Source organism: Acomys russatus, chromosome 7 (genome assembly GCF_903995435.1).
Source record: "Acomys russatus chromosome 7, mAcoRus1.1, whole genome shotgun sequence".
In the NCBI taxonomy this organism is placed as follows: domain Eukaryota; kingdom Metazoa; phylum Chordata; class Mammalia; order Rodentia; family Muridae; genus Acomys; species Acomys russatus.
Window position 1 is genome coordinate 44,904,946 of NC_067143.1, and position 14,986 is coordinate 44,919,931.

A 14,986-nucleotide genomic window follows, 5' to 3' on the forward strand; every position below is an offset into this window, starting at 1 on the left:
TCCATGCTCCTGCCAGAGCACAAGGCAAATCATAGTCAGCCGAGGCAAAGCAGCCCACACCTGGGAGTAAAATATTCCCATAACATTTCTGTTTTTTTTTTTTTTTTAAAGAAATCAAAATTACATGAGTCTCACTACACTGACTACTAGGCAGCACAGCAGAGGACAAGCAAGAAAATTCCCCTCAGAGCTTTAAGAAAGGGAGAGAAAGAAGCTGAGCATGCACATGGGTTTACAATCTGGCACTCTGCAGAATTAGTTTAAGACAGCAGATCTGGACCCATGAGGAGGCAGGCACAACACAGGGCTCTTGCCCTGGCTATTCTACTCAGTGTGCTATACTGACCAATCATCTTAAGAGAGATGCTACCACTAAACCTAAGGCTTGAAGACTAGGGGCCCTGCACCTTCATACCTCTCCTCTTTACTAGCCCCACACATGCTTATTGCAGGAGTCAATGTAGGCCTGAGAAACTGGTTGTGATTTGGACACATTTACTGACATAGATCTCCAAGGCAGGGAAATGCATGCAGAGGGAAACAGAGAGCTTCTGCTTGGAAATGGTGGCCTGACCGCTGAGAAGTGGAATGAAACTAGCTATTGGTAGCTACAAGCAGGGCCCGGAACAGAGACTAGCATTGCTAGAGCTGGCAGAATTACTCAGTGCCCATGCATCATACCCTTGGGGCAGACTGTGTGGGCCTGGGCACCTCGCCCACTCTCAGAACCCCCAGAGGCCATAGCTTTTGTGCTTCCCATGCCCAGGCACGCACTGGTGGTGCACTGCGCCTGTACATGGGCACTGCACCTGTATTTGCTGCAGTGCAAGGTCCACATACAAGGAAGACAGGCATGAAGCCAGCCAGTAGTGGTCACTGTCCTAGTCTTGCCCTGCTCAGTAAGGCTTAGCCTCCATATAATTCTTTTAGGTTCAACCTATTTGGAATAGAGAGAAAAACAACTCGCTGCCCACTTCTCCATCCCCAGTACATGTCAAAAGAAGCAGCTTGTGGGGAGAGGGGACATCAAATATCTCCCATCTGCTTATAAGACAAAACTATTGGTGGCCATTTGGGTTTGTTTTGTTTCAGTGTTTTTCTTTTTGTTTTGAGCAAATGTCTCACTGTACACCCCTGGCTTGCCTAGAACACACTATGTAGGACAGGCTGGAGTCAAACTCTACAGAGGTTTACCCACCCCTGCCTTCAGAATGCTAGGCATGCCCTACTGTGCCCATCTCAGGTCTTTCTGTTTGTTTTTGTTTTTGTTTTTTGAGACAGGGTCTGTCTGTGTAGCCTTGACTGCCCTAGACTCTCTTTGTAGACCAGGCTGGCCTTAACTTACAGCTATCCACCTGTCTCTGCCTCCCGAGTACTGGGATTAAAGGTATGTGCCATAATACTGGCTTCCCATCTTGTTTTTGAATTGCTTTATTTTTCTTTTTACTTTCGTTGCCCTATGATTTCTCATACCTTAATCCCACATACTGTTCCTCTCTTGCTAATCTTCTTGGTAATTTCTCCTTATTCCATTCTTCATTTTATTAATATTTTATCTGAGTTGATTTTTAATATCCTAATTTACCCTATAAATTACTTTATTCATCTTTTTTTATTCTTCTTGAAGATATAGTTCTTATTTTCTTTTTTTTTTAAAGATTTATTTATTATTTATACAGCATTCTCTTTATACATGTGCCTGCATGCCAGGAGAGGGCACTGGATCTCAGTATAGATGGTTGTGAGCCACCATGTGGTTGCTGGGAATTGAACTCAGGACCTTTGGAAGAGCAGTCGGTGCTCTTAACCTCTGAGCCATCTCTCCAGCCCTATATTTCTTATTTTCTTATTTTCTATTTTATTATATTTAATTATTAGGTTAGGTATATGGTGACACATGCCTATAATCTCAGCATGTAGGAAGCTGAGGCAGGAGGATTGCAGCTTTGAGGACAGTTTGGGATATATGGCAATTTAAAAACAGCCTAGACTATAGAAAAAGATCCTGTCTCAAACAACAAACAAAGCTGATTTTTTACAAAGTCACAAAGGCAGTGAAAAATGTATGCCATTTTCAACAAATAGTGCTATAATTGATATTCATATACAAAAGAATGAACTGAGATGCATACCTAGTACAATATAAAAAAAGAACTCAGAGTGAGCCATAGACCTCATAGCCTAAAACTACACAACTTCTAGAAGAAAACACAGAATGCAAAGTTAAAAAGATTTTTAAGGTCTAACACCAAGCATACACAATCCAAAAAAAGACAAATTTCAATGAAACTGACTCACTTCCAAAGCTGTTTTTAAGGTTATGAAAAACATCCCACAAAGGAGAGAAAAATCTTTGTGATGGATATTTTCTGAGAAGGACTAGTATCTAGAATATATAAAGAACCCTTTAAACACAGCAAAAAAAACAACCCAATGAACAATAGTGGCACAAAGCTCTAATCCCAGCACCAGGGAGGCTAAGACAGGCCTGCAAGCTGAAGGACAGTCTGAGCTACATATGAAGTTAAGTGAGCGACTGGGCACAACCAAACATCAGGCCAAGCCTCATCTGCCACTGTAGCCCATGCTCATGGCTCAAATTTAGGCACTCCTGAACGATAAAATCGCAAAACGTTATGTTACAAATCCTCCAAGGGTCAATGTAAGTGCTGCTTCTTCAAAAAAATGTTTTTCTTGACAACAATCTAAGTTCTATGCTGCTGTAATTTCTTTTTATGTTTTACTATCGCCTGCACTGTTTTCAAACCCACATCACTGGCAGATAGGAAGAGCTGGCGGTTTTCCTCACTCATACATGCCATGTAATAGGTGTGGCAATGGTTGTAACAACTAAGAAGCTTTGTTTGCACACGTGTTCTTCTTTGAAGTAAAGCTTCTAGGGCTTCTGTAACCACAAGCTCCTGGAAGGCAAGCACTGTGCTTCCCACCTGTATAGTCTGACTTCTGGCCACAGTGCCTGGACCATAGTAACTAGAGAGGATGCTGAGTAGACAACAACCAAATGAGCACGGCGATCTACACTAACTATTCCTTGAGGCCTGGACCTGAATAAGCTCACAGAGTTTTATAATATGGCCTAGATTTATTTCCCATGTAAGCTCCTAAATATGATTCAAACCCCTTAGAATTGCTTTTCTATTATCATTATTGTTATTCATTTTTTAAAAAAACAGTATTTCTCAATAAGGCATCAAGCATATTTGGGTAGAACGATGCATTGTGCACACTAATTAGATCACTGCAGAATGCTTTAGAAGTCCTGGACCTAACCGTATATGGTAGATGTTCATTGTCATGGCTTTTGCTCTCATTTCTAAATGCCCTATCCCCAACGGAAATAGAACTAATACTATTATCTAATACTATGATCCAGATAAGAATAATTGCTTTAAAGAGGAGAGATAATAAGAAATAAACATCAATCAACTTAAAAACTCTGATTCCACCTGCATCTTATGAGTCCCCCTAACCTGTGTTAAATCCTCAGAAGTTTTTAAAGATTTATTCATTTATTATTATGTATACAGTGTTTTGCCTGCATGTATGCCTGCATGCCAGAAGAGGGCACCAGATCACATTTTAGATGGTTGTGAGCCACCATGTGGTTGTGGGGAATTGAACTCAGGGCCTTATGAAGAACAGGCAGTGCTCTTAACCTCTGAGCCATCTCTCCAGCCCCGCTCAGAAAGTTCTAAGTACAGGAAAGTAAGTGCACAACTTTAAAAGTTTATACCTCTTAGCCACATCGTTGGGCCTCTCGCCTGCTTTGTTGGTAATATTGCTGTCGGCTCCCATTTCAATTAACCACTGCAAACACTCTATGTGGCCCTGTCCAGCAGCTTGTTAAAAAGTAAAACAAAGAAACACATAACACATACAAAGAAAAAGTTGTTATTGGTAACAGTTTTCTGAAATTTTAACCTTATAGTAACAAAAGTAGGCTGTGCAAATATTTTCTATTTTTCACTTGTACGTTTATTTGACATTTAATCAAATATCTACTGTATTTAGGTCTTATCTAAATAATTTTGGATACAGTTATAAAAATTGGAGCTCAAAGTTCAAACAAGCAAGTCAGAGAAACTAGAATCCAATCTTCTTCAGCCACACCCCAGCACTACATCATGCTGCCCAGCACCTACTCAGTATTGTGCAGTACTCCAGCGTGTGAACATTCCAGCCACAAGGGTCTTAGGGACATCAAAAATCTTGCTCCATGCCTACCTACTGCATATGAAAAACACACACAAAAGAAATCTTTTCTCAAAACTTTTACATCTATTTATTTACTTTGTGTCTGTACACGCACACATGTATAAATCTGGAGATCAGAGGACAACTTTCAGGCCCTTCTACCATGTTGGTTCTCAGGATCAAACACATGTCATTAGGTTTGGCAGCTAGCACTTTATACACCGGACAGTAACACTGACCTCCCTACCCAAACTTGCTCCAGCATAGGTAGATGGATGAATGGATGGATGGATGGATGGATGGTTTCAGTAATCATTAAATGTAGTGAGAGATATGCAGTTATCTGTCATAAATACATGCTGTTGTTACTAAGTCCTCCTAAACACATCATCACTTTGAGCCTTAGTAACTTTTTCTATTCCTCAATTCCTACTTCTTCTTCATCTCCTTCCAGAAGCAGCTAACAAAAGGTATTTCCCAAAGCTCTATAAGTAAAGACAGAAATAGTAATATACTCTGTCTTTTCTGTTCTTAAAATAATTAGTTTAGCCTGGTGTGGTGGTACATGCCTTTAATCCCAGCACTCAGGCAGATCTCTGTGAGTTTAAGGCCAGCCTGGTCTACAAAGGGAGTCTAGGACAGCCTAGGCTACACTGAGAAAGCCCGTCTCAAAAAAAAAAAAAAAAATAGCCTGCCATTTCTATGGAAAGAGGGAGGACAAATAATTTATCTAAAATAGAATATAAGAAAAAGATTCTTGGCTGGAGAAATGGCTCCACCATTAAGAGCACTTGCTTTTACAGTTCCCAGCACCCACTCAACAGCTCACAACTGTCTGTAACCCCAATATCAGGGGATCTGATGCCCTCTTCCAGCTTGTGCAGGTATCAGGCATGCACATAGTGCATATCCACACATGCAGGCAAAGTCATATACAGAAAATAAAATTTTAAATGATATTTAAAAAGAAAAGAAAAGAAAAGAGCAAGGTATGGTGGCATACACATTCAATCCCAGCACCCACAAAAGAGGCAGACAGACTGTGAGTTTAAGGCCAGTCTACTTTACATACACAGAAAGGGATATACAGCAAGACTCTGTTTCCAAAATAAGAATTTTTTAAGAGAGGAAAATAAACTAATTCTTTTAAAAATATTGTTGTAAGAAGGTTCCTTAGCAATGTATTTCACATGTCACTGTAAAAACAATGTCAGGCTGGAGAGATGGCTCAGAGGTTAGAGCACTGACTTCTCTTCCAGAGGTTCTGCGTTCAATTCCCAGAAATCACTCGGTGGCTCACAACCATCTATAATGTGATCTGATGCCCTCTTCTGGCACGTAGGTGTACATGCAGGCAGAGCATTGTATACATAATAATAAATAAAATTTTTTTAAAATACCAACAACAGTTCCTCTGGCCTTCATATAGTATGACATATGCATGAAACCTACCCTTATATAAAATAAATAATGTAAATACTACAAAAATGTAACTATCAAATTCAGAAAAGATAAATGCTTCACATTTATGTATGGATCCTTTACTTTTCTGGATTTACTGTAGTTTATTGGAAAATTGCAATGCTTGTTAAATAAACAGGGTGTAAAATTGATGTGGCTAAAAAAATAAAAATAAAAATAAAAATAAAAATAAAATACCAACAACAACAACAAAGTCACCAAGAAACTCAGCTGGCCCTAGCATGGAAGGCATACTCATCTAGCAGCATAAAAAGCACCTGAATTAGAAATCAGGCTGTGTATTCCATATAACATTCACCAACATCCACCAGGGGAGATTTCTGATAACTACTTTAAAAGCTGAATAGTTCACAAGAAATCACAACAGAAATGAACCAAGGAGAGCTCACCTTTATGCATAGGAGTTGATCCATTATCATCACGTTCATTCAGATTGATTACTCCATCTCCTATCAGTTTCTTAAGCATTTCTAAATCACCCTTAAAGGCAGCCATGTGACCTGGAAAGGCTAAATCTGAATAAAAAGTCAGCATTTTAGCAAACACAGGGATTTGTTCATTTCCCTACCTAAAGCTGTCATACAATCCATGTTTCAGTATTATCTTAAGTATGAAGCTACTCAGGTAAGTTCAACTGACACACTAACAAATAAAAAGAATGATAAAGTAAGATATTACCAAATTTTCTACACTATCTAAAACAAAATTACAAGTTAGAACTTAATAAAATTTAAAATTGTCACCCTTTGAAAACAAAAAGACCGCATGGGAGAACAGCAAAATAAAAGGATCCAGAGGGTCCTAGAAATCTACAAGTAGAACATTATGATAGGCAGATTTGGGCCCAGGGGTCCCGCTCAAACTAAGGCACCAGCCAAGGACAATACAGGAGGTAAACTTTAAACCCCTTCCCAGATCTAGCCAATGGTCAGAATATTCTCCACAGTTGAGTGGAGAGTGTGATATGACTTTCTCACGTACTCTGGTGCCTCACATTTGACCATGTCCCCTGGAGGGGGAGACCTGGTGGCACTCAGAGGAAGGACAGCAAGTAGCCAAGAAGAGACTTGATACCCTATGAGAATATATAGGGGGACGTAATCCCCCTCAAGAACAGTCATAGGGGAGGGGAATAATGGGAAAATGGGGGGGGGGGAGGAATGGGAGGATACAAGGGATGGGATAAACATTGAGATGTAACAAAAATAAATTAATAAAAAAAAAAAAAAGAAAAAAAGAAAACAAAAAGACTATGAATGGGAGAAAATGTTTGCAATACACATCTGTCAGTTTATGTCCAGAATATGTTAAATAACAAAGCAAAACTAGAAAAAACTTATTTTTAAGATGTCAAAAACTAAAACATATATTCCATGAAAGAAGGAATGGATGGCCAATAAAGGGAAAGATGCTCATGGAAACAGCACACACCCACTAAAATGACTACAACAGAACAGACTGACTACTACCTATATTGACAAGGATATAGAGCACTTAAGAGCGCTGTTTGAAAAACAGTTTCCTGACAGACATGGTGGTGCACAACTTTTATCCCAACACTCAGGAAGCAGAGGCAGGTGGCTGTCTGAGCTCAAGGCCAGCCTAGTCTACAGAATAAGTTCCAAGAGAGCCAGGGCTACACAGAAAAACTCTATTTCAAAAAACCAAAACAATGAGAGTGAATTAAAAAACAATAAACAAAAAGCTGGACATGATGACACACGCCTTTAATCCCAGCACTTGGGAGGCTGAGGCAGGATAATCTCTGTGAGTTCAAAGCTAGCCTGGTCAACAGAGTCCAGGACAGCCAGGGGAAACTGTCTCAAAAATAAATTAAAAAAAAAAAAAGAAAAGAAAAAGAAAAAAGAAAGAAAGAAAGGCAACCCCTTAAACATCTAAATATCTAAAGTTAAGTATATACCCATCATATGTTCCACTCCTAGTACTTACCAAGAGGGATAGAAATATATATCTATGTAAATACAATTACCACCCTAATACAAAACTTTAGAAAATCCGAAGCAGATCAGTGATTGTGTGGGGGCAGAATAAAAAAAAGCAGTAAGGTAAAAGGAGTCTGAGAAAACCTAGGTGTGATGAAAATGCCTCTATCTATATGGTTATGGTGGAATGATGAATGTCAAAAATCATAAAATGGCATGCTTGGGTGTAATTTAAGTAAACTAAAAACCATTGTTTAAAGATATCATAATCAAAGTGAAAGAACAATCTACCTGTGAGAGAAAATTATCTATATCTGATAAAAATCAATAAATGATTCATACCAAAAATACAGAAAACCAAATTCCTTAGAAAACTAAATGAAGACCTAGTATGGTGGCACACATTTTTACTCCCCAGTGCTCGGGAGGCAGGGGCACGAACATCCTCTGTAAGTTCGAGGCCAGTCTGGTCTACAAAGCAAGTTCAAGACAGCTAGGACTACAAGAGAAACCCTGTCTTGAAAAACCAAAAAAATAAAAAAATAAAAAAGAAAGAAAAATAAATGAATTGCAATTCTTAAAACGGGGAATATAGGCATATAATGATGGAGAGGTGCTACTTCCTGGCTTGGTCCTCATGGCTTGCTCAGCCTGCTTTCTTATGGAACCCAGGACCAACAGCCCAGGGATGCCCCCACCCACAGTGAGCTCAGCCCTCCCACTTCAATCACGAATGAAGAAAATGCCCTACAGGCTTGACTACAGCCAGATTTTATGTGGGCATTTTCTCAGTTTAGGCTCCCTGCTTTCTCATGACCCTAGCTTGTGTAAAGCTGACATAAAATTAGGCCGCAGTCACACACCGTGCTCTTTATACTACTACCTACATGCTCTGTCTAAAATGCGTCAAAGTGAAGAGTCTGGATGATTATGGATAGTAATATATGTAAGTTTCGATGTACCATTTTATTATTATCACTCTCTGTAAAAATATGTGGGCTTAATTACTTACCGTCCTGATCATCTGGGTTGCTTCCTTCATACTCAGCCCCCTGAATAAACTGTATAATGTTTTCTTTCAAGAACCGCTGGGCCAGGTCCAATGCATTTTCCCCATTGTCGTTGAAGGCTTTTAAAGCTTGCGCACCACTGTTCATTCTACTCAGCAGGAATTTAAAACAATGAAGGTGGCCTTCCATAGCTGCTAAGTGAACTGCAGGTAAGAGAAAAGGGATAGCCTTAATCCTACAAGATGACAACAAAGTACCTCAAAAAAGCCAGGTGATGGTGGCATACACCTTTAATCCCAGCACTCTGGGAGGTAGAGGCAGGCAGATCTCTGTGAGGTCGAGGCCAGCCTGGTCTACAAGCGAGTTCCAGGAGAGCCAGAGCTTCACGAAGAAACCCTGTCTCAAAAAACAAAAAACCCAAAAGTTTTGGGGAGAAGAAAAAACAGTCATGAAGCAATGACTCCAAGTATCAAGAAAAATACGAGTATTTGGGCAATCTGTGACTAAAGGAAAGCAAGGTGGTGTTCAGGTGGCCATTGGATTCTGGCCTTAAAGAGAAGTCCTTAGGTCCAGACGCTAGTTTGCTGGCACATACCACGTCATGCTGGGTCATCCTGCAGCCTTTTGAAAATATTCCCCCTTGAAAATGGCCCTGCTAACTGCTTACTCATTACATATGCTTGCAACCCTCACAGAATTCTAACTTAATATAACAAAACTAACTCTTGCCTGACATTGTCTTCAGCATCTTTACTAATAGGAAACTCTCCTTCCTGTGTTGTCCAGGCTTGATTACCTGTCACTCCTCACATTGCTACATCAGAAACTCCCAGGTCTCCCTCAAAATATATGTAGGACCCAATTACCTCCCAAGTCTCTTTACTTCTTCCATTCCAAGCTACTGTTTGGACCTCAAACAACAGCTTAAATTGCTACACTAGACTTCTGTTTTCCTTCCCCGGCTCCTGGGGATTAAACCCAGGGTTCTGAACATGCCAGAACTGTATGGTGAAAATATCTGGACTAAGCCAGGTGCGATGGCACACACACCTGTAATCCCAACAGAGGCAGACAGATCTCTGTGAATTTGAGGCCAGCCTGGTCTACAAAGCAAGTCCAGGACAGCCAGGAGTACACAGAGAAACCCTGTCTCAAAATATTATACACACACACACACAATGCCTGGACTGGTTGTCATTTCTCTTTAGATTTTATTATGTTATTCTTACGTATGTGTCTGGCTGTGTATGCACGCATGTGTGTGGGTGCCTGCAGAGGCTCCGGAGGGCTTAGGATCTCTTGGAGCTGGAGTTACAGGTGCTTGTGGGCCACCTGACACGGGTGCTAGGACCCAGACTCTACTTCTCTCAAAGAGCAAAGAGCACCTTTTAATCATTCCAGCCCTAGAACTCGAAGTCTTCAAAAGAGGGTATTCTGAGATTCTTGTGTGTGTGTGTGTGTGTGTGTGTGTGTGTGTGTGTGTGTGTGTGTGTGTGTAGTTATGAGAGGACTGTTCAAGAATTCATACCTTTCCTAAGGCCTAAGTCTGCTCAGGTCACCCATACTGAGCCCCTTTCAGTTGCTCTTGGTACCTCTTCGACCTCATCCCTCATTGCCTGTTACTTGGGCCCCTCACTTTTGTTCCAGTCACACTGGTTTGCTGTTATACAAACACTAGGCCTCGGGAGGAGAGCAGCACAGTCTCATCACCTCTTCCTTGGACTAGCCACAAGACTCACCAGTCACCAGTCACTTCCTCAGTGAAGGCTTTGCTGTTGTAAATTTTATTCCTCTACTATTTTCTACTCCCTTTGCTATATTTACCCAAACATGTATCCCTATATAACAATGTATGTTTAGATCATGCAATGTGATGATTATCTATCTTTCCCCTTACCACCACATGAAAGTTGCCTCTAACATATAGATACATGGGTGGTATTCACTAAATACATACCAAATTTATCTTTTGAGAGAACAGTTCTCTCTCTCAGGGTACCCACTCATGATATGTGATGTGCTTCTCTGGGCATATCTCTTTCTCTTAACTTTCACGCTTAAATCACTATTCAAAGATTTTTTTACTAAACCTCAAATCTGCTTCATAAAAAAATGTTCAGACTGCCTCTAGTGGCTCAGGCATTCTTATCCTCTATATTATTATTATCCTCTAGTGGCTCAGGCATTCTTATCCTCTATATTATTCATACCTTTAAATACAAGCTTGATCATTTTAATGAGAAAACAGCAAAAGAGCCAACAAAAATAATCAGAATACTTGAAATGAAGCCAATTCTCAATAAGTTGGAGATATAAACATAAAAGTAAAAATATATACATCCTCAAAGATAAAGAAATGTCTTTATGACCACAGAATAGGGTGAGCATTTTTTAATCAAATATAAAAAGTACTAACCACAAAGAGAAGATATTATTAAATTGGACTACATTGAAAGTAAACTTCTAGAGGCTGGAGAGATGGCTCAGAGCTTAAGAGCACTTGTCTGTTCTTCCAAAGGTCCTGAGTTCAATTCCCAGCAACCAGATGGTGGCTCACAACCATCTATAATGAGATCTGGTGCCCTCTTGTGGTGTGCAGGCCCACATACAGGAAGAACACAATACATAATAAATAATTTTTTAAAGTAAACTGCTCATTAAAGAACATCTCAAAAGAGTAACACGGCAGTCTATAGAATGAAAAAGGTATGCATAATGTAAGTAGCTGATAAAGGCTTCCGTCTGTGAAGAGCCCCTACACCTCAGGAGGAGGAGGAGGAGGGGAACACCACCCAGAATGGAGGAAGGATGTCTCAACTAATACTTCACAACAGAAAATAGCCAAGAAGCTATTAAACAAAGATATAAAATGGTGTGACCTGCCAGAAGTCATGAGGAAAAAAAACAAACAAATTAAAGCCACCAAGAAATCCAATAACCCAACAGAATTAGTAAAATTAAAACAACTGATTAAAGGCCAGTGTTAAGGAGCTACTAAAATGTTTTCTTCCATATTACCATATTAGCTTCTTTATTATTTCTTTAAATAATAATCCATTAAAGTAACGGATTTCACTATGATATATCACAGGAGTATTATTATAAACTTCCGATAAACACTCTCCCATTTCCCTTTTATTGTTGTCCCAATACCCCAAATAGTCATCCTTCTGCCTTCTGATGTCATGTCTTTATATATACTTAAAATGTCTTAATTATATTTGTTTAAAATTGTATTTACGTATTTTTGTATTTTTAAGATAAAAAAAATAGTTGTATGTGTGCATGTCTCTGTGTAGGCCTGGCCAGCTGGAGGTACAGTTGTGAGCCGCTCAACATGGGTGCTGAGATTTAAACTCACGTCCTCTGCAAGAGCAGTAAGTGTTGTTAAATGCTGAGCTATGTCTCCAGCCCCTATAGTTGTTTTACATTGTCTTTACCTATTGAACTCTATATTCTCTCAAGTCTAAATTCTGCATATGAGGGAAATTCCCTGTGGAGCCCAGGCTGGCCTTGACCTCACTATTCACCCCATGATAGTTTCCAACTCTTGATCCTCTTTTACCTTTCAAGTGCTGAAGACTGAAGGCATACATCACCACACCTGGATGCACATGAAACTCTTAAATAGGACTATGGCACCTACTTTGGAAAACAAATAGAAGCCAGGTACTCCAAATACTAATACATTATTTTATCCCATACAGTTCAAAACTAGAGGGGCTGATTTATAAGCCAGAAGACAAAGATTAATTGTGGAAGGTAGATAGAAGTTAGCTGGAAAAAAAGATGTGAGAGAAGTCTCTGGCTCCACATAATAGATTTAGTTTGTCTTAATGGTTACAGAGATGCATTCATGTATGAAAATTCAATGGCATATGCATAGAATTGGGAGCTTTTCTATATGCACATTATATTTTAATTTTTTTATACTTTAAATTTTTATTTAGGGGTTTGGGATGTATCTCAGTAGTAAAGATTATATGCTAGGCTCTGAACTCAATCCTGAGTAACACACACACACACACACATGGGGGGGGGGCTGAGGAGATTTAATCGAACAAAAGATTAAACTTTAAAAGGATGAAAGCAAATTACTTCCATATATTTAAAAAATGTAATCGTAAAAAAATGTATTCATACCAACCAACAATCTTCATAAAAAGAATGCTAAAAGTAAACTTTAGAAAGAAAGCCAGCTATCCCAGATAGTAAGTGTAAAGGTACAGAAGACAGACAAAGAGGGAGGTAGACTACAGCATCCAGCAAAGCACAGCAAACAAGGATCCGCGGGGATCTAGAGATATTCTAAACAGCAACGCAGTTGAATCAGACCCATTCCTATTATCTACCTGAATTTTCCCTTCATAAGAGTGTTTTACATTTCTTTAATACATACTTCAAGGATATTTTTAAGTGTGTGTGTGTGAGAGAGAGAGAGAGAGAGAGGACGCAGTAAGTGCAGGTGACCTCAGAAAGTCCAGAAAAGGGTGTCAGATCTCCTGAAGTTGGAGTTACAGGTAGTTGTGAACTACCTGATGTGGGTGCTGGGAATTAAAATAAGATAATAAATAAATAAATAAATAAATAAGATCCTCTGGAAGAACAGAAGAGCAATAAATTATTTTAACCACTGAGCCATCTCTGCAGCTTTCAAGACTCCAATCTCACTGTGATCTGCCATCTGAATTTCAATACCACTTCATAAAGAAGGTAGAGTGTTTAGAACCTATGTGTCAACTAGCCAGTTTATTTCAAATTAAACCTAAAAATGCAATAAGAAACCAGCTCATATATAGGTGTGACCTCTATACACCTAAACAGTAAAATACTTGTCTGTGTGGCACAGAGGTAGGAATTAAAAAAAGAAAAGAAAAGAAAAGAAAAAGAAAAAAAGAAAAGAAACAGGCACTAACCCCAGGGACACAGCCCAGTGCCCACCCACTGAACTTGTACAAGGAAGGAAGAAGAGGCAGAAGAAAAGGAGGAACCAATTTCTCTACTGCTGATAAAGATAGCTCTACAAAAAAAAATCATGATATGTATATAACACAGCATTGTATTCACATAGTAAATAGTTCATATCAGCTTATCTGCTATTTTGGGCCTGTGAGGAAATTACGGAATGATGGGACAGTTTACATTTCTTAAAAATGATCAAGGATTTAAATATTTTATCATTAAAAACTAAAATATTTGCTTTGTTCAATACCCGGAAGGTTTCCATTGCAGTCCACATCTTCTAGGCTGCATCCCCATTTAACAAGAAGTTGCAAACAGCCAAGCCGACCATGAAAAGCTGCATAATGCACAGGTCTCCATTCTCTCTTGTCAGTCACACTAGGATCCTAGAGGTAAAATTCACTCAGTTTCAAAATGAACTGTTTCTTATCATTTGTAAGGAAAACAGTAAATCTAGACATTTAATTCTGCAATTGAAAATTAGAAGCTATTCATAAAATTACACAGCAAACATTTAATATAATTTAAAAAATTACTGCACCCACTGATCTGAACACAGGAAAAATGAGGTTTTCAGTGAACTGTTATAAAAGTCTTTTTAAAAACTACTGCCAGGTATGGTGGCACACACCTTTAACCCCAGCATAGAGAGGCAGAGGCACATGGATCTCTGAGTTCGAGACCAGCCTAAGTCTACAAAGAGAGTTCCAGGCCACCAGAACAACACAGAGAAACCCTGTCTCCAAAAACAAAAAACAGCACAAAAACAAACAAAGGTCATACAAAACAATGTTTTGTTGGGTTGTTTGGTTTGGTTTGGTTTTTTGAAACAAGGTCTCTCTGTGTAATAGTCCTGGCTGTCCTGGACTCTTCGTAGACCAGGCTGGCCTCGAGATCTGCCTGCCTCTGCCTCCTGAGTACTGGGATTAAAGGCTTCTGATGCCATGCCAGGTTACAAAGCAACGTTTAAAAGAAACTTAAGTAGGAACCAGGCGTGGTGGCGCACGCCTTTAATCCCAGCACTCGGGAGGCAGAGGGAGGCGGATCGCTGTGAGTTCCAGGACAGCCTGGTCCACAAAGCAAGTCCAGGACAGCCAAGGCTACACAGAGAAACCCTGTCTTGGAAAAAAAAAACAAAAAAAAGAAACTTAAGTAATTGTTTCATTGTTTTGACCTATAAAATAAAAAGAACGGGGATGGGTTTAAATAAAAAAGTAATCGAGAGAAAAAATGTTTAATGTTTTTACTTCTTAGAAAAGTCTCTTACCAAGCTGGGAATGGTGGTGCACACCTATAATCCCAGCACTTGAAGAGGCAAAGGCAAGCAGATCTCTGTGAGTTTGAGGCCAGCCTGGTATACAAAGCAAGTCCAAG

At 39.4% G+C, this 14,986-nt stretch overlaps 1 protein-coding gene across 2 annotated transcripts in view; it reads right to left on the reverse strand.

Annotated features, from left to right (window-relative positions):
• Ankrd42 (ankyrin repeat domain 42) overlaps positions 1–14,986 on the reverse strand; it is a 51,308-nt gene that overhangs the window by 24,783 nt on the left and 11,539 nt on the right. For both annotated transcript variants that reach the window (XM_051148947.1, XM_051148946.1), the window contains exons 5-8: positions 13,863–13,998; positions 8,653–8,853; positions 6,087–6,212; positions 3,755–3,860 (exon numbers count right to left, since the gene is read on the reverse strand). In XM_051148947.1, the coding sequence (XP_051004904.1) occupies positions 3,755–3,860; positions 6,087–6,212; positions 8,653–8,853; positions 13,863–13,998 (569 nt within the window). The remainder of the gene's footprint in view (positions 1–3,754; positions 3,861–6,086; positions 6,213–8,652; positions 8,854–13,862; positions 13,999–14,986) is intronic.